The sequence below is a fragment of the Corapipo altera genome, unplaced genomic scaffold, assembly GCF_003945725.1.
Source record: "Corapipo altera isolate COAL_440 unplaced genomic scaffold, ASM394572v1 113, whole genome shotgun sequence".
NCBI classification, from domain to species: Eukaryota; Metazoa; Chordata; class Aves; order Passeriformes; family Pipridae; genus Corapipo; species Corapipo altera.
In genome coordinates this window covers 5167128-5191954 of record NW_020884895.1, presented here as the reverse complement: position 1 = coordinate 5191954, position 24827 = coordinate 5167128, and the positions used below count along the sequence as shown (strand labels likewise).

The window sequence follows — 24827 nt, the reverse complement described above, 5'->3', positions numbered from 1 at the left end:
AATTATTTAAGAAGCCAAGGCTGATGTTTATTTTGGAGAGACACTTGGCTAGAAGGATTTAATATGTATGTGTGTGTGTCCCCCACTGCTGCCTCTGGTTCTTTGTTGGCAATTGTTGGTGAGGAGGAAGGAAAAATTACAGTGGAACGAGCCACCATTCTTGCAGTGAAAATGGGCTCTTGAGGAGTCTCAGCAGGATTGTGAAACTCAAAGACTTCTGATATACTCAGTCAAGTGTTGTAAATATTTAATTTGACTGTGGTCCATCTATACTACCATTGTATGAGTGTGGACAGGAAAAGTTCATTTAACTGCATATTTTTGTTTGTTTGGGGGTTTTGTGCTGGTTTATGCCATAACAGTGATGTGTTTCTGCCTGTGATTGTAATTAAGAAATGTAATTTGATGGCACTTGATGCAGTGATGTGGGGAGGGAGTCTTGTTCATGCTTTGACTGATCAAACAGATGCCATTTAACCTGTGTATTTCTTTTTATCTATAGGCTGAGGATAGTTATCGGTAATTTGGAATCCTCTGAGTTACTCTAAATGGTGTTATTTGGGTTCACTGGTAATGTTTTGTAATTGGTAAGCTTCCCAAGTTTGCCTCTTGAAATACACTGTGTGTGCTTAGAACTTTCCATTTCAGCATCCGCTCACTGAGACTATTACAATGATGAGGGAAATAAAACAGCTTCTTTAAGCTCTCTTTGAAAAAGAAGTAATTTGCAAAGCCTTTCAAAATATGCATGAGGTATTAGTGGAAAAGCATTTTTCTAAATCTGCAGTGGCACTTCAGTACTTGTGTGGATATTTTTAAAAGCCCAAACTACAACTACAAAGGAGGGATTAAAAAAGACAACCCTATTGCTACTCAGAGTTGCTTAGGAAGCAGTGGATTTGGGAAAACATCATTTTCATTCTAGTGCTTCTTTGTAAGAACTGGAGTGTGGCAAGAGCAGGTACTGGATGTACTTGGAAAAAAACTTTTCGGAAAATAAGTACCAAGACGTAGAAATGCAGAAGTGAGGATCATTATTTTATTTTTTAACTTACGTAAAGAAATTATATATCAATTTTATATGTTTATAAATTTATTCGTATATACACAATGTATATTTATATAAATATATATTTTAAAAATTTGCTGATCAAAGGGGCAAGCATAGCATTCGTCGCTTTTCCACAGTGAGAGCTTTCAGAAAGCTGGTCAAACAGAAGTGATGTGAAGCTGTTGGTTTGCGGCTTTCCCTTCCTTCCTGTTATTAAGAAAACTAAGATAGAGGGGCAGTCCAAAGAGGGTTTGTGACTGTAGTGATAGGACAAGGAGCAGTACAAACTGAAAGAGGGAAGGTTTAGTCTAGATGGATACTAGAAAAAAATTCTTTGCTGTGAGGGTGGTGAGGCACTGGCACAAGTTGCCCAGAGAAGCTGTGGATGCCCCATCCCTGGAAGTGTTCAAGGCCAGGTTGGACAAAGCCTTGAGCAACTTGGTGCAGTGGGAGGGGGTTGGAATGAGATGATCTTTAAGGTCCCCTCCAACCCTTAACATTTGATGATTCTGTAATGGATGTCTGTAAAATTAAGAGCAAGGAATGCAAAGATAAGGAACTTTGTTTCAAAACTAAAAATCTGAGATACTGGGTGGAAGTAGCAGGCCTCAGAACAAAGAAGAGCAAGTATTTTGCAGCATGAAATGTTCGCCACTCTTGTCCCAGGATGCCAACAGTTTATGTGTGAAAACATCCTGAACAAATTCATCAGTTCTTGATGGATTTCTTTTGCAAATACAGAAATGTTACCTCTGGTTAAGGACATCAAAAATAGGTAGTGATTACGAGTGTTTCTTGGTGAAGTATCACCGTGTGTCTACCTGGTGGTTCTGCTCTTTTTTTGGCATCTGCCCTTGGCCCCTGGGCTATGAGACATCTCTGCTCTGTCCAGATACTGTTTTCCTTGTAGCTCCTCTAGGGTGGCATGAGCAGCACAGCTGGAAGGTCAGACACGTGTTCCCCTCCTTTCCTTTGGCCTGGCAAAGACATTCATGCAGCTGCCAGAGGGAACTGGAACAGGGAATCGATGCTAAGTAAAACAAGCCCAACTAAAAAGTGTTAATGGAGCTCAGTTCTTCTGTCTCATTCATGGAAGAAAAGATTTTGTTGCAGTAAGTAGCTTATACTAATTCAGAAAAGCTACAACCAATCTTGTGTGTACATGGATTCTTAAAATCAAGCTTAGGGGTTTTAATAAATATTTATAACTATTATGTTAGTGTTGTTTGAATACTTCAGAGGTTTGAGATGAGAAAAAAGTTTAAAAAAGAAGTATAGAAGCATTGGTTTTGGCTAAACTTAACAAAGCAGATGGTTTATATCATCCACGTGATAATATGTTTCTCTTTACAAATTAGAAATGTGAAGAACTGGGTTTGAGGTTTGTTTAAAAATGTCTGTAATAAACTGAATATTAGATATTTTCATCTCTCATGCTACTGAAATGTTATAATCATGACTTATAAGGTCCAGGTAAAAAAAAAAATCCTCTATTTTTAAGACCATGTGTATATTGGCATTTTTTCCAAACTAATATGATTCTGCCATTAACTGTTTTGTTTGAGTAGATATTTAGATAAAATACAAGTTACTTAGGCATCAGTTGCATCAGGTCTTTTTTTGTGATTGTAAAATACAGCCACGAATATTCATGTGTAATTATAAGCGGTGTTCGAACAATTTTATCTGAAATTCCTGGCGATGTTTGTATTTTAAGTTTTAATGTCCAGATTTCTGATTCTTCCTTAGGTTTGCGCGTACGAGTCACTGCTTGAAGGGCTTGGAGTGCCAAGTTATCTCAAGACTTAAAAATGCCTCCACGACCATCATCTGGTGAACTATGGGGCATCCACTTGATGCCACCGAGGATCCTTGTGGAGTGTCTTCTCCCGAACGGAATGATAGTGACACTAGAATGCCTCCGTGAGGCCACCTTACTGACTATTAAACATGAACTCTTTAAAGAAGCAAGAAAATACCCTCTCTATCAGCTCCTTCAGGATGAATCTTCTTACATTTTTGTAAGTGTTACGCAAGAAGCGGAAAGAGAAGAATTTTTTGATGAAACACGGAGACTTTGTGACCTGCGACTGTTTCAGCCTTTTCTAAAAGTTATTGAACCAGTAGGTAACAGAGAAGAAAAGATTCTTAATAGAGAAATAGGTGAGATTATATTTTATTTAAACATAGCTAACCTGTTTAACTAACTACTCCTCTTCAAAATATAAAGAATTGAGATGGGTTGTGTTTGTCACATTTGCATTTCGTAACTGTCAGTTGTTGCATCAAATGTCCAAGGATGCTGATCATAGTAGAACCAATATTTGTAAACTCTGAGTTAAACTCCTTTTGCTGTTCTGATTCATTCACATTTAAAGCCTTGGCTTTGTAAAACATATTTCTACTTGCCTGTGGGTTAGAGGATATCTTTTTGCTTGTCTCTTATTATCAAGATTTCGAATTATTACAGAGCAAAGCCTGTTCTATTTTTTGGGAAGTCAATCATAATTTGTTTTGAAGTGTACAGAATTGTCAGTTCTGGATTTAACTACAAATCTTAAACCACATTTGCAATAACACATGTTTGCTCTGGCTTGCTTAGAAAGTGAAATTTCTTAGGTGGGTTTTGTCTTCCCTTTTCCCCTTTGGACAAGAGAGCATGGAAAGAGGAGGGAAACAAACACCTGAGGTTGGAGAGGGAGAGAGGAGACAAACTGTGATGTTTTGAGTCATCTCTGGAGTAGCTTGTTGTTTTCCATGATCCACTGAGGAAGCACAGGGAGACTGGCATATATTCCACCATCTTGGTTAAGTATTAAATTCAGGCAATACAAACATCCCCACTCCCGTTTCATTGCTAACAAGGGAGTACTGCAGTAGTAGAGACTTGTCAACTGGAAATACTTGTTCTGGGGTGCTCCTAATTGTTAAATTATTTAATAGTTGTGAATGCATCATAAGTAAAGTGCTTCTGTTTTGTAAAGCTCAACCTGTTCAGGACTAGGGGAGAGCGGTGGTCAGGTAACCCTGCTACATGACAATTGAAAGGTTCCATTTGAACATTCATGCATAAATAATGATATATTCAAGTCATCCCATTAAAGCAAATGGAATTACTTCTGAGACTGAGGACCTGAGAGAAGTGGACTGTTATTACATGAATCTTTGCCAAAGAGCTTAAGTTCAGTATCTCTTGGCATGCTTGTTGTGTGTCTTAAATAATGTAGGTCATTAAACAAAAATATTAATAGCTGTCATTCAGTTGTAAGCACAGTTGATTATGGTCCTAATAGCTACCAACAATCCTGTCAGGGTTTTATTAAAAATCAGGTGTCACAGCTCCTCTGGTCCCCTTAGGAAACTTTGTGCTGACTTCAAAGGAAGTTCAGTACTGGTCCTTTTCCTCCAGGAGGAATGTCAGCTGTGAGAACAGTGATTTAAGGCTTCCAGGATCTTCAGGGAATGAGCACCTGTTTTCTAACCTTTTCTGTGTCTGCTGAGTGCACTTAACTTTAGAGTTGTGTGGTTCTTGAATGATATAAAACAATTATGTAGAAACCAATGTTTAAGACATATTTTATGCTGTGTTTTGTTTAAAACATGCTTTTTTTTGTGGCTGACAGAAGGAATCTTTAGCTGTAATTGTCAGTTACAATTATTTCCTCATGCTACTTCCACACTGCAGGTTTTGCTATTGGCATGCCTGTCTGTGAATTTGACATGGTCAAGGATCCAGAAGTACAAGACTTCAGAAGAAACATTCTCAATGTTTGTAAAGAAGCAGTGGATCTTCGAGATGCCAATGCACCGCACAGCAGAGCACTGTATGTCTACCCTCCAAATGTAGAGTCTTCAGCTGAACTACCCAAACACATATACAATAAACTAGACAAAGGTAAGATCAATATTTACAGTAGAAACCAATGTATTTTCAGTGTTTGAAGTCAAAAAGTACAGTTGGTGACTTAGGTAAATCACTGGTTTATGTACTGTATTTAGTACACTATAGCAATCCCTTACACCTTAAGTTCTTCAGAATAATTTTCCTGATAGAGTATGGGTTCAAAAGAATAATTAAAATTACACTTTTTGCTATTCTGATAACTAAATCTTGAAATATAACTCGGTAAATAGAGGTGACTTTTGAATGGGTTTTGCAGTTTTCTATGACATTCAGAAATCTGGAATTAAATCATGCTGAATCAGTGAGTTATCTTGCAGTCCTGAAATATGAGTGAGTTACTGCTGTTTTCTTGAAGGCCAAATAGTCAGTAGTATTCAGTTAATAAAAACATTCTTAACCTCAGGGCTAAAAGTTTGCATTTACACTAGAGTCAAAAATAAACTGAGTGCACCCAGTTCCTTGCAGAAGTTATAAACCCCTCTGTCGGTTTGGACTATGAATCTTGCTTACATCTTTATTTAATACTGAAAGCAATTCTCTGTGTTGGGAAGGGGATGAGAGTTGTTTGGTTTGGGTTTTTTTTGGGGGGGGGGGAAAGTTCCTGCTTTTTGTTTTGAAACTGCATTAAAAAGATAGACCTAACATGATTTTACATTTGTTCTAGGGCAAATTATAGTGGTGATATGGGTAATAGTCTCACCAAACAACGATAAGCAGAAATACACCTTAAAAATCAACCATGACTGTGTGCCTGAGCAAGTTATTGCTGAAGCAATTAGGAAGAAAACACGAAGTATGTTGTTGTCATCTGAACAACTGAAACTTTGTGTCTTGGAGTACCAGGGCAAATATATCTTAAAAGTGTGTGGCTGTGATGAATACTTGCTAGAAAAATGTCCACTGAGCCAGTACAAGGTAAGTAACATAAAGGATGTATTTTGAACTGCACTAAAATAGTCCAGATTTGTGGGGGAGAAAAGAAATCGATTTTAGGTTTGGCTTTTTCATTAAATTAATCCAAAACATAGAAAGTAACAGTGTATGCCCCTTTAAACAAATTGGCTGATGCATGTGTGTAGTGTGCATATTTGTTGCTTTATGTGCTTTCAAAAGAACATGGGGAGAAAAGGTAATTTAAACTAGAATTTGTGTCACTAGCATAATTTTTATTCTTCTTTCTTAAGTCTAACATTAGTGAGAAATCAGTGGTAGGTACTTCCAGAAATATCCTAGATTTTTAATGGCAAGAGATGAGTTAGATTTGAATGGTGCTGATGCAACACCAAAGGAAATTCAATCAGATTGTAAATTATGAGACAACTGTTGCTACTGTAAATCTTGTCCTAAAGGAGTGGAAAAAGAGAAAACTCTCTTTTCCTGTTACTTACATCTTTATCACTCCTTTAATAAGATAAAAAATGTAAACCTCCAGCACCACAGAAATCATTGCTAAGCCTTGCTTGTGTCGGTCTGTCCTTCACTGCCTGGCTTTTGTTAGTGCTGGGAGTGTGAGACAGAACATTTGCCAGAAGAGCATCTGAGCAGCCCTCTCTGGAACAGACAATAATGTCACCCTGTAGATTTCCTGACAGACTGCTGCTGCTTCCTCTCTGAGGAATGAATTGTTGTAATAAACAGCTTCCATTCCTTCAGCTAAAATGGTTGACAGTCTGATCTTCAGAGGAGATGATGGAGGAGAGAAGGAGGGGTGGGGGATCCTGAGTAATGGGAAAAGCAGCTCTGTACTATGGGAGCTGGGGAACAAGTGCAGGCATACATGAATAATTCTGTAGAGTCATCTTAAGATCAAACACCAGACCTATTTGATCTAGCGTGGCTTCCTCAGAAGCATCTGGTTTGCCTTTGCTGTGCTGCAGCAGAGCTTGCTCATTAACTCCAGGGCTGGACCTGAATTAACACTATATTTTGTGGTGCTGTTGCCAGACTAAATACTCTCAGCACTCAGACCCGACTGGACACCAACAGCCTTACAGCTAAAGTGTGTCAGGAGCAGAGTCTGTCAGGATCAGTGCTGAGTGTAAGGTAATAAGCACAACTGAACCAAAAATGACTGTCTGCCATTTGCCTCGTGCTCCTGCCTGTGACCAGGAGTACCAGTCACCTGTGCTAGGGCTGCACAGCAGGCTGGTACAGCACTTGCTGTTCAAAAACATGTCAACTGCTTTCAGGGACAGCTCAAGTCCGTCTGCTTTGCACTGCACTGCACCAGAGCTAAAGAGCTTACAAGAAACCTGGTCTTTTTGACAGCTCTGCTCTCTCTCTCCAGTTCAACCTCTTGTTGTAGACATTGTTCATATCACAAAATCTGTATGAAGTGCAGCTGTGCAACCCTATCCAGCATGTATTGAAATTTTTGGATGTTGTAACTATGAACACTGTAAAGGGTGTGCACACAGGGACACAGCGAGCTCTTTAAATGCACTTTTACTTTTCTGATTTCCTGCATAGGTTTGAATTACCAGGAGTGTAGACTTTTAAAACATACAGCATTTTTTTTGGTTTTGTTTTGCTGCAGTACATAAGAAGCTGTATAATGCTTGGTCGGATGCCCAACCTGATGCTGATGGCCAAGGAAAGCCTGTACACCCAGCTGCCCCTGGACACCTTCACAATGCCATCCTACTCCAGGCGGATCTCCACAGCTACACCCTACATGAACGGAGAGGCTACAACCAAATCCCTCTGGACTATAAACAGTGCTCTCAGAATAAGAATCCTCTGTGCAACCTATGTAAATGTGAACATTAGAGACATAGACAAGGTAAAGGCGTCACATGATTTTCAGCAACTCATAGTTTTCCTCCTGAGTTTTCGGTTCTGCGTTGACACTGGAAGAGTTATTTAACGTGCTAGAAAATTGTACCACTTTTTATTTAAATTGAAGTGCTCGATTCTGAAGAATATATCCATGTTTCAGCATATGGAAACTTGTATACTGCTTAAAAAGTTCAAGTTGTGGTAATCAGCTAAATATTCTGCCTGGGAGAAGCAGGATTCAGTTTGCATAGTTCCCTTCAGCAGAGTATGTAAGGGATAGAAAAAGAAAACCCATGTTGCTTCTAAATAATTATGTTTAAGGATGTTACAGTAATTGACAGTACTTTTGGTTAGGGGATGCTGGATAATGTGTTGCTGTCTGTGTTTATGAAAAGAGATGTGTGTGGGGTGATAAGGCAGAAAAGGCAGGTGGAGGGTTCAATCCCATTGAAGACATCTACAACCCTGGCTCTCTTTCCTCGGAATTTGTTCAGTCTTTTCTCTCACTATACCTCGGCACAGGAAGAATTTAGAATAAATTCCAGGGTTGTTTTTTTTTAGTGTTCATTTCAAGTTGGTTACTTTATTTTTAAGGACTAGTTTTGCAATTAATGAGGAAAAAGACCAAAATGTTTGTTCTAGAAGGGTTTGCTTATATGCTTGGCTTCACACCTGACAGAGCATGAATTAATTTGGGTTGGAGAATGTTGGGGCTGTTTGGTTTTCAGTTTTGTTTTTGTTTTGCACTTGCTGAAAACGAAAGGATACTGGGTTGTAATCCTGGTATGTGTTGATAGCAATATAAAAATTTGTTTATAGTAACATTTCAGAGACAGTACTAATATGGATGTTGTTTTCAGATCTATGTTAGAACAGGTATCTACCATGGAGGGGAACCTTTGTGTGACAATGTGAATACTCAGAGGGTACCTTGTTCTAATCCCAGGTAAGTTAAACACCTGAGTGGCTGTAGGGAACCTGACTTCCAGGGCATCATAAATGATAGCACTGAGGGAGTAAAGACTCCACTTAGCAAGGAGCTCTACCTGAGTGAAGTAATGGCTGGAAATCCTTTGCTTTAAGTTTTGTAAAAATATATTACATAACCCTATATATAAAAATAACATTAATTTAATTCAAACACAAGCATTTTGTCTTGCATGTAAAAGTATAGTTCCTTTACTGAACAGATCAGTTTTACATGAGCATTTATTGTTGCCTCTGAAACACCAATATAATTCATATATATAAAATATAATTCATAATTCACTCATTAATACTGTGAAACCAGCACAGCTCTAGGAAGCTGAGCTCTGGTTTTGCCTATGGATCAGCAGCAGGTGTTCCAGCTGCAGGTTCAGATTTCACTCTCAGCACGAGGCAGTGTGATGTGATGTAACCTGCATATTGGTTCTGGGGAGGTTGCACAGTGTGTTCCAAAGGGGAACCACGTGGATGTGGAGAGATGGGTATCACCTGCTAACATGGAAGTGACTGCCAGAGCTGGGCTGATTTTCCAGGGTGTTTGACATACTGTCAATATTATCTGGGAAAAAAAATGACCTGAACTCACAAGGGCAAAACCAATTTTTATATATATTTATATATAAACACTGAAGACATCTTTTAGCTGCCTGTTCTCATACTTTAACTAATGAGGAGGTATGAAATTCCAGCATCTGCTAGGATTAGATGCAAAGTATGTGTGCAGAAGTAATTCTTGACTTGCATTTTCTGACTTCATGTCTTTATTAATAAATTTTGAAACTTTTATTTTTATCTGTACATTTTCTTTGAATATGATTAGGTTTTATAATTAAAGGGCTAATAATATACATAGTTGTTGAAAAATAGACTCTCCTTCTGAGTTGCCCTGAATATAGCTGTACTTGAACTGATAGTTTAAACTGTTTCAGAGAGAAAATCTGGGAAAGGTGGTGAAGGTTATGACTTAAAAGCATTAACATAATCACACAGATCTCTATTTTATGAAATGAACACATAAGAAAAGTGAATTGAAGTTTATCTGCCAATTTCTTCATTCTTAGAGAAAGGCTTTCACAGTTATTTCTATGTAAAACTGCTTTTAGTAGCTACAGACACATTGAAAAAATTAATGGTGTCCTTGGAAGCTGCTGCCTCTTTCAACTGAGAAAATTCAACATGACAATCTGCTTAGGAGAAGAAACTGTATTCAGAAGTTCCTCTTCAAAAGCACAGTTCTTCCAACTGAGAGCTAAATTCTACTTAGAGAAGCTAATGAAAACAAAACCAAACTATTCCTGTAGAACCAATCTGTGCTCTTACTACTGTAGTAAATAAAATAATCTTTGAGTTAGGAATATTGATTTGATTTTCCATGTTATATCCTCATCTTGCAGTTATATTTTTCAACAGTTCAAATTTAATTCAGTTCTGAAAGCTATGCCACGTTTTTCCCAGTTTCTTTTTTTCCCTGAAGTGAAAAATATTTCACAGGCTAAACCTGACATCAGTAAGGTTTATATTGCATATATTGTACATATGCAAATCCATTATGTTTAGGTTGCAGGAATTGAACCTACCATGATTTTTTAAACAGTGTTGGTGCTAGAAGGCTATTGGGGAGGTTACCATTCCCAAAAGAAGTGGATGTGGTCAAATGTGTGTATGGAGATCCCTTTTTAGTAAGAAAATGTACTCTTTATCCACATACAGAGTTTAGACTGGAATATAGCAAATGCCTTTTGGTGTTACTCCTGATTGAATGCACTTGCCTCCATGCTCTCCTTTAACCTGGTTTAATTCTGCTTTCTGAATCCTGCAGATGGAATGAATGGCTGTTGTATGACATGTACATTCCTGATCTCCCACGTGCTGCTCGGCTCTGCCTCTCGATCTGCTCCGTTAAAGGCCGGAAGGGAGCTAAGGAGGTAAAATGCTTCATGGATTTAATGCACTAATGAGCAAAAGCTACTTAAATCAAGTTTGGGAAAAATATGTGGTAGATGCTGTCCTGGCAAGGAGTCTTAGGGCACTGTTTGATTTGAATCTGCTTAAAATAGGGTGGGGTTTTTTTCTTGTGTCTTATTCAGGCTACCACTATTTTTGTGTTTGGAAATTAAACTACACAGAAAAAAGCTTATCATTTGAGGCCTGTAAATCATGTCTATGCTGCATTGCCAGACACAAAGACCAGTGTTAGTGTTTTGAGGTGGAAATCCCTTTGAACTTAATTTTGTAAACCCATGTTACTAACTTATTTAATCTTTAAAGGACGATATTTACACTTTTAGAGCTGAATTTTCAAGTAAAGAAAATCTGTGTTCCTACAGCATTTGATGAAAGATCTCAAATAGTAATTTTTAATAGTTTACACGCAACATCTAATTCTAGCCACCAGCATCATTTCATTCTGGGTTTGAGTGTGTGTCACAGGTACTATACAGGAGGGTTTTGTCCTGGATACTTTCAGGGATGGAGCATCCACACCTTCTCAGGGCAACCTGTGCCAGTGTCTGACCACCTTTACAATAAAAAAAAATTAAATATTTCTTTTGCGTAATCTAAAACTATTGGCTTTCAGTCTAAAACTGTTGCTCCTTGTTCTTTCACTACAGGCCTTGGTAAAAAGTCTCTCTGTGTCAAAAAAACTTTCTACATCATCCTGACTTATTCTCATGTGAGGAAGGTGTCAGCATTTGTTTGCAATTCGTTTGATATAATTTTGTAAAATGATTGCTGTGATAGTCATTCACAGAAAAATACGGTACAGCTTCCACAATCTGCTTTCTGCTAAGCTGGGAATGTAACAACTTGATCTGGGAGGATTATATTGTTTCTTCTGACTCACTCTGCAGTAATTCATAGATGACCCTGAAAAGAATCATATTTTAATCTCTTTAAGGAGCACTGTCCCTTGGCTTGGGGAAATATAAACATGTTCGATTACACAGACACTCTTGTATCTGGGAAAATGGCTTTGAATCTCTGGGCAGTACCTCATGGGCTGGAGGATTTGCTGAATCCTATTGGTGTTACTGGATCAAATCCAAATAAGGTATTTGCATGCCAGCTTCCTCAAGAATATATTTTCAAAATATGCTGTATTCTAATAAGTATCATTCGACGGAAAAAGTAATTTGAATTCCCTTTACACAGGAAACTCCATGTTTAGAGCTGGAGTTTGATTGGTTTAGCAATCCTGTAAAGTTTCCAGATATGGCTGTGATAGAAGAACATGCCAACTGGACAATATCACGTGAACTGGGATTCAACTACAGCTATGCAGGGCAGGTAAGACAAACCCCCATTCCAAGATCAGCTACTCAGATAGGAAAGTATTATTTATTACTTTATTTTACTCAGTATGTTAGTGATAAAACTTTTTTCTTTTATGCCCTGATTTATTGTAAAATCAAGGAATCAGTTTTTTGTCGTGTGTTTAGTAAAATGGGTAATATATTCTCCTTTCTTTATATTACCAGTAAACTGACCTAATGCTTCACTCAGCAAGCAGAACACTTCAAAGAGAAACTGTCTTACTGTACAAAATGTTAGGGCATTTTTAATATTTTTGTATTGCTATTCAGGTGTCTAAACTACTTAGTTTAACTATTCAAAAGTTGTAATTCTCCCTCAGTGACATTGTTTTTCTTTGTTGCAGTTTCATTTTTAAATATAGGCTTTCCTGTGTAACCCAGAGGTGCTTAAACTCTTTACTGACTGTTTTATGGGCTACTTACAATCATAAGTAGAGGGAATTTTAAGGGAATTGACTGGCACACACATGGGTGTAGTCCTTTATCTCTTCTCTTCCAAGAAAGGGAGCTTGGGCGTTGACAGTTGGCTTTTTGGTGAGGTTTGGAGCTTTCTTCAAAGCACTTGTTGGATGAATAAAAGAAGTAAAAAAAGAAAAGCAGCAAAGCTAAAATTGCTCTGTATTTAAAACCATGGCTGTGAAATTAGTTGTTTTACATTTTCTTCTGGAGGCTGCTTCAAAGACTTGAGAGTTTCCCCAAGAGAGCTCTGTGATCTGTGTGAAGAAGAGTCTCGTGGTGGAAAGTTTTGCTGTGCCAAAAACTGCGTAGGTGGTAGTGAGCGTCCAGTTTGGGAATTCTGGTGATATTTATAACATATCAACATATCTTGAACAACAGACTGTAGGCATTTGATTTCTCTTCATACTCTGCAGGAAGTCCCTCATAGAGTAGCATATCTGCTGTGGTTTATGCAGCAATGCTGCAGGGCTCTCAATGAATGTGCAAAGCCAGCTGGCTTCTTGGTAAATAACATGCCTTTGCTATAATACAGCCTATTACCTGGGCTTGTATATGCTCAACTCAGTTTTTTTTTTTTTGTCTGTAGGCAAAAATAAAAAATGATGAGGAGGATAAACTCACTTCACTGGCAAAGTAGGAGTCAACTTACACTTTACAATTGAAAAAAAAACCCCTGAAGTAGAATAAGGTCTCAGATTACTCTCTTGTCCTTTTTTGGTGATAATCCTTACAACACCGTAGAAGAAAGTCATAGTAGTTAAATATGGAAAAACCTTTGGTTTTAGTTCTGAATCTTTTTCACTCCTCTCAGCAGTCTCAAACTGGGGGTAGAAATGACCAGTTTCATTTTGTGCTGCCTTATGTTGTTTATCAGATATCAACTGCTGCCATTTCTCCACACTGCTGATTTAGTCAAAATGTTAAAATACTGTATTTCCTGTGTGTTGTATGGCAACAGAAAGAATTGTGTGGAGGGTTAATGTACCACTTTCTCTCTGCAGAGTAACAGAATAGCCAGAGACAGCGAATTGACAGAGAGTGACAAGGAGCAGTTGCGAGCCATCTGTACACGAGACCCTCTGTCTGAAATCACTGAGCAAGAGAAGGACTTCCTCTGGAGACACAGGTATTGGAAATTAAAAACCAAACCAAAGAAAAACCCTTGTTGGCATAACAAGACTTCACCCCATTCCCTCTAAATTTGTCAGGGTTATATTGGGTTTTGCTCCCTCTTCCTCTGTACTGTGGAGTTGGTATTTTAGACAAGGCTTGCAAAGCGTTCTGTATTGAATGTCTTGGTTAAGGCCATGGAGAAAAGTCAGTTGCTGAATGAGTTCACATTTTCCCTGTTGCTTCAGTCTTACCTGCATGCATGGATCCTGACAGCCCCTCTTGGGATTCTGCTGACAAAGGAAGAAAAAGGTGCAACGCTGTGGGGACATAGAAGGTGGTCATTGAAACAAAAATAATGGTTTTTACATGCAACTTTTTTCTCTTTTGCAGACACTATTGTGTGAATACTCCAGAAATTCTGCCCAAATTACTTTTGTCTGTTAAATGGAATTCTAGAGATGAAGTGGCCCAGGTAACAAAAAGCACTGAAAAAGTTTTAAGTTTTGAAGAAGCTTTAAAATATGCTATTTTAAAGAAAACTCCTAGAAGTTAAAAACATGTTATGTATGCATGATACATTGAATGAAAACTTGGATGATTCGAATTGCCACTATAATTGACAGATGCCTCTGGTCCAGAGTTCTTGTTCTTTAGCTCAGCCTGAGTCTTAAGATTTTTCTCTTGGTTGGCATTACTTGAATCCCTCTTATGTTGCAACTTGTCAGTTGCAGTTAAATGTGAGGGTTCATTTTCATTCTTTTTGTAGTGGATAAAACAATGAAGTCAACTGGCAACTAATATCAAATTGTTGATTGAGAGGACAAGGAAGTAAATTGCTTCTACTCGGATGTAGTTTGCGTCTTGACAATACCTGCCAATGGCTCTGTATTACAGCTTCTTCCTAATCAGTGCAAACTTGTAACATGCCTGGACTTCTTGTCCACAGATGTACTGTTTGGTAAAAGATTGGCCTTCAATCAAGCCAGAGCAAGCAATGGAGCTCTTGGACTGTAATTATCCAGACCCAATGGTGCGAGCTTTTGCAGTTCGATGTCTGGAGAAGTCCCTGACAGATGACAAACTGTCTCAGTATCTAATCCAGCTGGTACAGGTATATAACATATTTTGGTGTATTTGTTGTCTTGTGTATATTCAGTGATCACAGAGGCTTAAAATACAACAAAAGTTAAGATATTGTGAAAAATAGGTCAGCAAAAATATGTTTGCTTTGTGGATTATTTAGGTGAAGATGAAATGTAGTTTATTTTCTGTAGTGCTGTGGTTTTGCTTGTTGATACTGAGTGCCAGAATTTTAGTAGAGATGCAAAATTGTTCTACCAACTGGAACAGGCAGCTATTTCAGCTGTCCTAACATAAGGGAAAGTATGAGCAGAAGCATCTTCTCAAAATTTTGAGCAAGTTGAGGCTAAAATATTTGGTAACAAGCATCAGATGGTAAGTTCCTGAAATAGAAGCAGCCAGTGCACAGTTGTTCAATATATGCACAGTGCATATATTGTTCAAATCCTAACACATGCAAGTATTAATACCAAGATCAGTCATTCTAAAAAATTAATATAAAAGATAGATTGCTTTTTATTTAACTCTCTTTAATCTGTATATTTTTCATAGAAATAATAACTGCAGATGATTTTTTTTAATTTTCTTTTATCCTTAACTAGGTTCTGAAATACGAACAGTATTTAGATAATCAACTTGTGAGATTTTTACTCAAGAAAGCACTGACCAATCAAAGGATAGGACACTTCTTCTTTTGGCATCTAAAGTAAGCTTAATGTCATGTTAGGGGGTGGTGGGATTCCTATTACCTATAAACAATTAGTTGTTCTAAAGGCTTGGCAGGCTAAATGTCCATTCTTAAGAAAATATTACCACTCAGAATAAAGATTGGTTTATACTGGTTAAGAGTTTGAATGCATAGTTTGGTGATAGAAATCATGTCTTGCAGTTTCAAAAGCTAGTTAATAATAGATACTTAGGCATGTCCTTCTTTTTGTCTAATGATGATTATTGTAAAAACAAGGTAGTCTGAGACTACTGAAAGCCTCTCAGATTTTTAGCTGCCCAATCCTCCATCAGTTTTTTCCAGATAATTTTACAAATATATGAGGCCTAATGAAAGCCACTCAATTTGACCAGATAAAGCTTTGAAAAAGCTTACTAAAAACTATTTTTTCTTGCCTATTACAGGCTTATTATAGACCTTGATAGCCCAAATATCTCAGTGTTCTTCCTTACTGAATATAACATGGGCTTTTGAAATTCCTAATGTTGAGAAGACTGAGTATAGATCAGTCTCCAACATACAAGGCTGTAGCTTGGTCTCACCTAAAAATGCTGCTCTAAGCTGGTGTGATCAGACACAGAAATAGAAGCAAGGCATCTTTGTGCTTTCAGTTTTCTGCTTTCCTTGGTAACCATCAAGGAAAAGGGAATAAGTTGCCTGGTTAACTTGTTTGAGGGAATGTATTTTAGGACTGTATGAGGAAGATACAAGTGTAGCTTCATTTTTGGCACCTCTAAGTGGTCTTGTCTCTAAGCTGCAACTGTTCTTCCTCTTTGTGTAGGTCTGAAATGCACAATAAAACTGTCAGTCAGAGGTTTGGTTTACTTCTGGAGTCCTACTGTCGAGCGTGTGGAATGTACCTAAAGCATCTGAGCAGGCAGGTGGAGGCTATGGAGAAGTTGATCAACCTCACAGATATTCTCAAGCAGGAGAAGAAAGATGAGACCCAGAAGGTATTATAATCTGTCCATGTATCAAAACTGTTGCTGTTTTGTCATAGGAATTACTTAGAACTGTTCTATGTGATGAATTAGGAAAGCGTTAATGCCAACTTCAGGAGGTTTAGGTTTACGTTATCCTAGGAGCTGTGATATTTTCTGTGCAATGCCATTGTCTACCCCTTCAGGCAATAGAGCTAAAGTTAAAGGTTTCAATTTGTGTAATGTGATTATTTATCAGGTACAGATGAAGTTCCTTGTGGAACAGATGAGACGGCCAGATTTCATGGATGCTTTGCAAGGTTTTATCTCTCCTCTCAATCCTGCGCATCAGCTGGGAAATCTTCGGTATCGTATTCAGTTCTGAAGTTTGTCTGGGTATTTAAGTAAATGTTTAGCCATGGTAACACTGACAGTGTTGAGATTAAAAGTTAACATATTAAATGTTAGTATCTTCAAACTTCACTGAATAAAATCTGTAGCAGAGTAATCCATAAACAGGACAGTCATTTCAATCTAATGGTGTAACAAATGAGGGAACAACATGACCCTTAGCTGTTCATTTAAGGTGATGGGAACTGCAGTCCTTTTTCCAGTTGTAAGGACTACACACTACCAAAGGAGTATTTACTGCATAATCATGTCTTCTGTTGGTCTTAGCAAATGGTTAACATTGCACTTACTAATTTAAGTCTGAGTCTGAAATTAAAAATCATGGATTGTCAGTTACCTCTGCATCTTTAATTTGGTACTAGTTCAGATATTGTCCAAAACAGGGGGAACAAAACTATACAGTATTACAGAAACATGATACGAGAATCAAATTGTGCCTATTTCATAGATATCTTATCTCTTTTAGGCTTGAGGAGTGCAGGATAATGTCATCTGCAAAAAGGCCGCTGTGGTTGAACTGGGAAAACCCAGATATTATGTCTGAATTGTTATTTCAGAACAATGAGATAATATTTAAAAATGGAGATGGTAAGGAAAAATAAGTGTAATTCAAACGCTACATATCTGTTTATTTTCCTAACCTATTCTTTAGTGGTTTTTTTAAGCATATAAAATACATATATAAAAAAAAAATTTTAAAAATCAGCAAAGCCTTTTTTTTTTCCAGAAAAATTAAACATGGACAAATAAGTATTTATCTCAAATCAAGTACAAATTTTGTGTGTTCTAAGATGTTCAGTCTGTTGAAGTGGAACATGATACTGTGTAATATTTGTTCTTTTTATTTGAAGATGTCTTCAGGATGCTACAGATGTGTAATCTATAATTCCATTTTCATGGTTTTAGTGTATATTTTTAAAATCACCACCACAAGTTTATATTATTTTTTGACTATTTAAAACACCCTTTTCTCTGTTGAGGGAACAAACCCTAAACTGTGGAAAGCTCATTACCTTTAGATGTATTTAGACATACTTTTGGGGGGGAAAAGTAAAGTAAGATCTAACCAAGTATTCTGGTGTTACAAAATTTGCAATCTTTGACTATTTCAGACTTGCGTCAGGACATGCTGACACTTCAGATAATTAGAATTATGGAAAACATCTGGCAAAACCAGGGTCTTGACCTTCGGTAAGCATTAGAAGTCATTTCCAAGCAATACTATTCTTAATGGATTTTGCATTGTTTTTTTTCCCAGAGATTGCTCCTGTTTTCCCAAGGGTAATAAATGAAATGCTATAAATAGGCATGTTTGTACATTTTAGAGCAATATTTGATTTTTTAATAACCTTTGGTTAACTAAACTACTGGATTTTCTAAACCCAGGATCATATTTGAGAAATGCTCAAGTCTTATTCAAGTGAGTAGGAGTGACTTACGTACCAGGGATGGATACAAGAGCTAATGCTCAGTAGCCACACTGTGGTCAACTGATTGTGTCTGTAGATTTGGCTTTCAACATGTTGCCAAACCCGCAGCCCTCTTGAGGAGTGACTCCTTGTAATTGGGGTTGTCATTTCAGTACCCACAGTAGGTATTGCCCACTGTGATCTGTGTGCAGCTTCTCCTTGTCTAGACAGCCTGTGAGTACACAGCTTCTGCAGGGCATTCAGTATAAACTATTCTGCTTCTGGAAAACTGATGCTAGACAGGTTGTGCTTCCAAATTTGTGTTTGCTGCATGGTGGATTTTTAGGTGGGGGTGTAACAGCTGTCACTGCACTGTCAAGGAAACCCCAGTTTTCATTTCCTTATCTAGACAAAAGGACCTACTGGTCATCATCTCTCGTGGGTCACAGTTTTGTCTCCAGTACTGTAAGGAGTGACAGAATTATGGCTTTGTCCAAGAGTATTTGCAGAGTTACACTTGCCTGTGGCTTAAGGAGTAACCAGATACAAAAATCTGCAAAAATACATCCTCTCCCACCTCTTGCTACCATTATCTATAAAGAAACAAAACAACAAAGAACTAACCTTTGTCTTTCAGGATGTTGCCTTATGGTTGTTTATCAATTGGTGACTGTGTGGGACTCATCGAGGTCGTGAGGAGCTCTCACACGATCATGCAGATTCAGTGTAAAGGAGGCTTAAAAGGAGCACTGCAGTTCAACAGCCATACATTGCACCAGTGGCTCAAGGACAAGAACAAAGGAGACATGTGAGATTTCCTGTTGCCTGTTTTTCTTGTCCGTGTGCTTGTTTTTGATGGAAATTTCAAGAGAACTAAAGTTCATCAAGTGGGAAATTTATGTCCGTAATTACGTCTACCTGGTTTTGGTTTTGTTTTCTTTTTTTACCTGCCCTTGTTTCCCCGGTATTCCTGCTTGTAGCTCTTTTAATGAGAAAGGAAAATTTGCACTTCTGTGTTATTAGAATACCTGAGGAAAGTGTCTCCTTTTCTGTTTTGGATAGGTATGATGCAGCTATTGACTTGTTTACACGTTCTTGTGCCGGCTACTGTGTTGCCACCTTTATCCTGGGCATTGGTGATCGCCACAACAGTAACATCATGGTCAAAGATGATGGACAAGTAAGACATGTTTTTCTAAAACCATACCCTAAGGTCATCCTCACTTTGATATGAGTTTGTTTTCAAAAAAACAACAACAAAAAAACCTATCAGAACTATAAGTAAATGATCGATTTTACTGTGACTTCATTTAAACGCAGAATTACTAATCTTAAAATACCTTTCTGTCTTTCCAAGCTGTTTCACATTGACTTTGGGCACTTCCTCGATCACAAGAAGAAAAAATTTGGTTATAAAAGAGAGCGTGTGCCATTTGTCTTAACACAAGACTTTCTAATAGTGATTAGTAAAGGAGCCCAAGAATGTACCAAAACAAGGGAGTTTGAAAGGTGAGCCTTCTTTTAAGCATTTAAACTCCAGAGTATTTTGTACCTAAAATGCACTTTACTATGGTGACATTTAATAATTAGACCTTATAACTGAAAAGTAGTATTTTAATTGGCTTGCAGTGGGTATGTTCCAATTCTTTAGTTGAAGATCAGCCACCCCCTTGTAAATCAGTAGGTAATCTTAGCACTTATGTGACCTTTGGTCCATGAAATCTCACTGAGATTTACAGGGTCAGCATACATGTGATTAAAGATGATCATTTTTTAAACATCTGAAATTTCTTTGATTTAACATTTAAAATCCTCTTGGCACTGCAAAACTGCAAGTACTGAGAATTCTTAAATGTTGGGTGTTATGTGCATCAGAGCCTTGCTGGTCACTCAGCCATACTTCTCCCTCCTGTAGCTGCTGTGATATCAGCTCTTCAGATGTCCTCTGTAGTTTGTGATATTGTCCAAAACCTGCTGAGAAAGGAGAACTTTAAAATAATCATAACAATAATGATAATGATAATAATAGTTGCTGTAGTCATTTGTAATATCTCTCTCCAGCGGTCCAGTCTTTTTCCCATTAACCTGACTCAAGTTAATGATTTCAGCATAAATGTGTATTTTTCATCCAGTGTGATACAGCAAATGTCCCTGTTTTCAATGTGTTCTTCAGAGTATCTAAGGAGCAAAAGCTACTGCCTTCGTAAAACTACAGGAAAAGCACATCTCTGATGATAACCAGGAAAGCACTGTTTGCAGCAGTGTATCTGGAAACATGTTTTAAAATCTGAAAAATGTCAGTAGCAATGACTCAAACGGCTTTGTGAACTCCCATAAATTTGTGCTGAACAGTTGCATGAATTGCACGTGGGGTTTAAGGCTGGAAAGCCTGACTTTAGTTTGGCTGTTGTGTTAGTCTGACCACTACTAACTCCTGTACAGATGAAGATAAACTAAGTAGGAAGAGGAGTGTACCTTCTCAGCAACATCACGGTGTTCTTAGTAGACTAAGAATGTCCAGTTTTTAGTGTCTAGTTACCTGAAAACTGGTTTGGAGGTGAAAAAGTAACATGCACCTCGTAGGGAAATACACTGAGCTTTTTTCCCCCTGGTCTCTTCCAGGTTTCAGGAGATGTGCTATAAGGCTTACCTAGCAATTCGGCAGCACGCCAATCTCTTCATCAACCTTTTCTCCATGATGCTGGGCTCAGGAATGCCAGAACTGCAGTCCTTTGATGACATTGCTTACATTCGAAAGACCCTTGCATTGGACAAAACTGAGCAGGAAGCTCTGGAGTACTTCATGAAGCAAATGAATGATGCTCACCATGGTGGCTGGACAACAAAAATGGACTGGATCTTCCACACAATAAAGCAACATGCTTTGAACTGAACAGACAGCAGAGAAAACAAGAACTGATACCCCGCTTTGTGGGTACTGCACTGTTAATACCTGTTAGCAGCAAAGACTGGTTGCATAGGAATTGCACAAACCATGAACAACACTAGAATTTATGGCAAGAAAAGAGATTAATTGTTCAGACAACTGTCAGAAAATAATGTAAAACAGGGTTTCAGATAGCACTAAAATTGTACACTTCAAAAATTAAGCTTTAGTATGATGTGTGCAGAGAGACCTTGACAAATTAGAGAGATGGGCAATCACCAGCTGTGTGAATTTTAACAAGGGCAAGTGCCAGATTCTGCACCTGGGATGGGGCAACCCTGGCTGTAAAGACTGGGGAATGAGGCTGAAGAGTAGCTGTGGAAAGGGACTTGGGGGTCCTGGTCCCTGGCAGGTTGAATATGAGTCAGCAGTGCCCTGGCAGCCAGGAGGGCCTGGGGGGCATCAGGCAAAGCATCGCCAGCCCAGTGAGGGAGGGGATTGTCCTGCTCTGCTCTGCACTGGGGCGGCCTCACCTTGAGTTCTGTGTGCAGTTTGGGGCACTACAATGTAAAAAAGACATTAAGCTGTTAGAGAGCGTCCAAAGGAGGGCCATGAAGATGGTAAAGGGTCTGGAGGGGAAGCCTTGAGAGGAGTGGATGAGGTCACTTGGTTTGTTCAGCCTGGAGGAGACTGAGGGGAGACCTCATTGCAGTTACAACTTCCTCGTGACGGGGAGAGGAGGGACAGGCACTGATCTCTGCTCTGTGGTGACCAGTGACAGGACTCGAGGAAATGGCATGAAGCTGAGTCAGGGGAGGTTTAGGTTGGATATCAGGAAAAGGTTTTTCACACAGGGAGTGGTTGGGCACTGGAACAGGCTCCCCAGGGAAGTGGTCACAGCACCAAGCCTGACAGAGTTCAAGAAGCATTTGGACAACATTCTCAGGCACATGGTGTGACTCTTGGAGTGTCCTGTGCAGAGCCAGGAGTTGGAATTGATGATCCTTGTGGGTCCCTTCCAACTCAGCAGATTGTATGATTTTATGATTCATGTTATGCCTTAAGCCCAAGAAGGTAAACTTGGAAGAATGTTTCCTTTTTTCATTTGACAGGATAAATTAGAAGGAAAAAGAAAATAGTTCTAGCATGAACATAAAGAGTCCATCACTTATTATCTTAGATCTGGTACAGCAGGTAGAGACTATGCTGGATCGAGAAGAGTGGAAATAGAATTCAAGTGGTAGCAAATGCTTAAATGCAACACAGTTTGACGAGAAGGAGTTGTAAGCTCAAAGATCTAAAAACAATAGTGAGAGGACAGTGCCTTTTAAATGTGCTCGGAGGCATTAACATTTGCGGGGTTCAGGTGACCCTTTGATTTCTGGGTCCGTCATCTGCAGTTTCTGAAAGCAGTAGGAAATAGGCCCACTCAGTATGGTGTTTCTTCTGCTCAGTATTTCTAGGGGTGCAATTCATACCTTCACAAAGAAACTCCCTATCATCCCCAAAAGCTGACTAACCTGGAAATTGAATGGTCAGAATTGGGTTTAGTGCAACAGAGAGCTGTAGTGTTCATCTTAGGTTTGCTTTAATCTAACTTGAACTGAATAGATTTTTTTCATACATGTTTTCCAGAACCTAAAGAAAGGTGAGTTATTAAAATTATTGAAAGATTATTTTTTTATAAAGGCTATTTATATAATAGGAACTATTATTAATATATATTCTTTATTTACATGATTTGTCCCATATTCACTCTTTTAATTTTGCAGCCCAGTTCTATCTGTCCAAGACTCCCGTTTTCATTAATGTCACTTAAGGTTACCAGATATACTCCTGGGACCAAATTCAGCCCTAGTGAAAGAGGACACAAGTACCAGTGAAGTAGTGGGGGATACACTCACTAATGCCAGAGGTAAACTTGGCCTAAGTCTCTTAAAAAAATTTGGGGAATCACTCTTCACATTATGGAAGTGATATGCTGGCTATTCAAAGAAAGTACATTTAAACCCTCCATTTTTGGGTCTACCATTTCTCCTCTTTCTTCCTCCTTTGGAAGTGGTTGTTGAATCCAGTAAGATACATCAGAAATAGCAATTTAGATTTTCAATATGATCAATAATAAGCAGTTCAACATGCAGCAGATATGTTGGCTAGCTCAAAGCATGTGGAGTTACCAAACATTTTATAGCTTTGTCTGTTTTGTGCCTGTGTGTAATATATATTTGTAAATCTAGTCGTTGTCCTTTAACACAATTACGATGTGTGCAATTAATGAAATTGGCACCACTTTTTGAAACTGTTCAGAGTACCAAGGATTTCAGATTGCCCTTATGCACAACTTCAGATAGGACTGTTTTTCTAATTATTAAAGAGGTTTTTCTAATTAGTGAAGCCCATGATTCTGTGGGTGATGTTCACCCTAACATCTTAAACTTGCTAGATTGGCAGCACTTGGAGTGAATTCCAAAGGTTTGGGGCTTTGGGGGGGTTCAGCTTCTTCACTTGCAAACACGCACCGAGGTGCCACTCAGAAAGTGCAATACCACGTGTAATATAAAATATGCTGACAGTTGGTGTTAGATTAGAATATAAGTATATAATAAACTGTACTTTGTGCAGGCTGTACTGATGAGGTAATGAGTGGTTGGCTTCATTAGGCAAATTGTAATATATTAAAAATGTGCAATCAATTACATTATGAAAGACTTTGGGGATTGTAAAGCCAAGGCTTTGGTGTTTCAAGACACTTTCATAGTCGGGATCCTGCAGTCGATTACTGCACACAAGGACTCTTGATGTTTGGGGGAAAACCTGGGTTTGTGAACACTACAGAAGCTCCAAGAATAGTATGGGAAATGTGAAGTTTTGTTTCCTTAGTTCTCCTAAATATTTTGGAGTAGTCCAATAGACTTCCCATTACTCTTTTTATTGACTGTTACATATTCCTTTTTGTTCATATGAATATTTTAACTCCTGCTAACCGTGGTTGTACTTTCTAGAGCAAAGTTACCCTTGTATCTATTACTTTTCAGTCAACACACACTAATGGTTTAGCTCTTGAAACATGGTTTAGTTTCAGTTTAAGTTTAGTTCACAAAATCTGAAACCCTGTTGGCTGTCTCTCTTATTTTAACTGAGTAAACCTGTTGCACAAACGTCACATTAGGTGCTATATTATCCTTATTTATCTGGTGTTGAAACAATGCTTTACCTCGTTTATCTAAGAGATGGTCAGCTTTTTCCAGCCTGGATGAAAAGATCAACTCAAATTTATCAGATGTTATGAGCCCAACTTTCTTTGTACTTTGCCCCTTCCTAGCCCTTTACTTCTGTAAATATGAGTATAAATGTCTTTCAGTTCAAGCACACAGTGTTCTGCACCCTTTTTGCCCAGACAGAGGTATGAGGAATCAGGCTCTGTTTCCAAAAGTTACTGCAATGAAATGTTGTGCATAAGCTGTAGAAGTTATTATGAGAATCAAATAGTAAAAGAAAGGAAACTTCATAGGGATGCAGACATAATACAATTCAGGATAATTACAAAAATTTTAAATAATTTTTTTTTAAAAAGTAGGAGGCACTCATGGGCTTTAAGCAGTTCTTACCATAACCAGGATGGGCATTTGAAAAATATTTTACTGGTGTTTCAGGAAAAAAACAAATCCTTTTCTCAGCTTCAAAGTGTTCAACCCTAATTACCGTATCCTGTTACGCCCATTCTGTGCTGGTGTAACTTCACTGCAGGTAGTGGAGGTTCTGTTTCCTTACACTGCTGTAAATGAGA

At 38.2% G+C, this 24827-nt stretch overlaps 1 protein-coding gene across 3 annotated transcripts in view; it reads left to right on the top strand.

The window, feature by feature from the left end:
* Nucleotides 1-21513, top strand: part of PIK3CA (phosphatidylinositol-4,5-bisphosphate 3-kinase catalytic subunit alpha) — a 34498-nt gene extending 12985 nt beyond the window's left edge. For all 3 annotated transcript variants that reach the window (XM_027647675.1, XM_027647676.1, XM_027647674.1), the window contains exons 2-21: nucleotides 2801-3214; nucleotides 4737-4946; nucleotides 5620-5870; nucleotides 7492-7737; nucleotides 8594-8679; nucleotides 10540-10645; nucleotides 11620-11772; nucleotides 11874-12008; nucleotides 13495-13619; nucleotides 13997-14078; nucleotides 14553-14717; nucleotides 15289-15392; nucleotides 16195-16366; nucleotides 16593-16699; nucleotides 17211-17332; nucleotides 17857-17935; nucleotides 18791-18961; nucleotides 19216-19333; nucleotides 19511-19662; nucleotides 20776-21513. In XM_027647675.1, coding sequence (XP_027503476.1) covers nucleotides 2863-3214; nucleotides 4737-4946; nucleotides 5620-5870; nucleotides 7492-7737; nucleotides 8594-8679; nucleotides 10540-10645; nucleotides 11620-11772; nucleotides 11874-12008; nucleotides 13495-13619; nucleotides 13997-14078; nucleotides 14553-14717; nucleotides 15289-15392; nucleotides 16195-16366; nucleotides 16593-16699; nucleotides 17211-17332; nucleotides 17857-17935; nucleotides 18791-18961; nucleotides 19216-19333; nucleotides 19511-19662; nucleotides 20776-21046 — 3207 coding nt within the window. In that variant the 5' untranslated portion in view covers nucleotides 2801-2862 and the 3' untranslated portion in view covers nucleotides 21047-21513. The remainder of the gene's footprint in view (nucleotides 1-2800; nucleotides 3215-4736; nucleotides 4947-5619; nucleotides 5871-7491; nucleotides 7738-8593; nucleotides 8680-10539; nucleotides 10646-11619; nucleotides 11773-11873; nucleotides 12009-13494; nucleotides 13620-13996; nucleotides 14079-14552; nucleotides 14718-15288; nucleotides 15393-16194; nucleotides 16367-16592; nucleotides 16700-17210; nucleotides 17333-17856; nucleotides 17936-18790; nucleotides 18962-19215; nucleotides 19334-19510; nucleotides 19663-20775) is intronic.
* Nucleotides 21514-24827: the final 3314 nt, after the last annotated feature.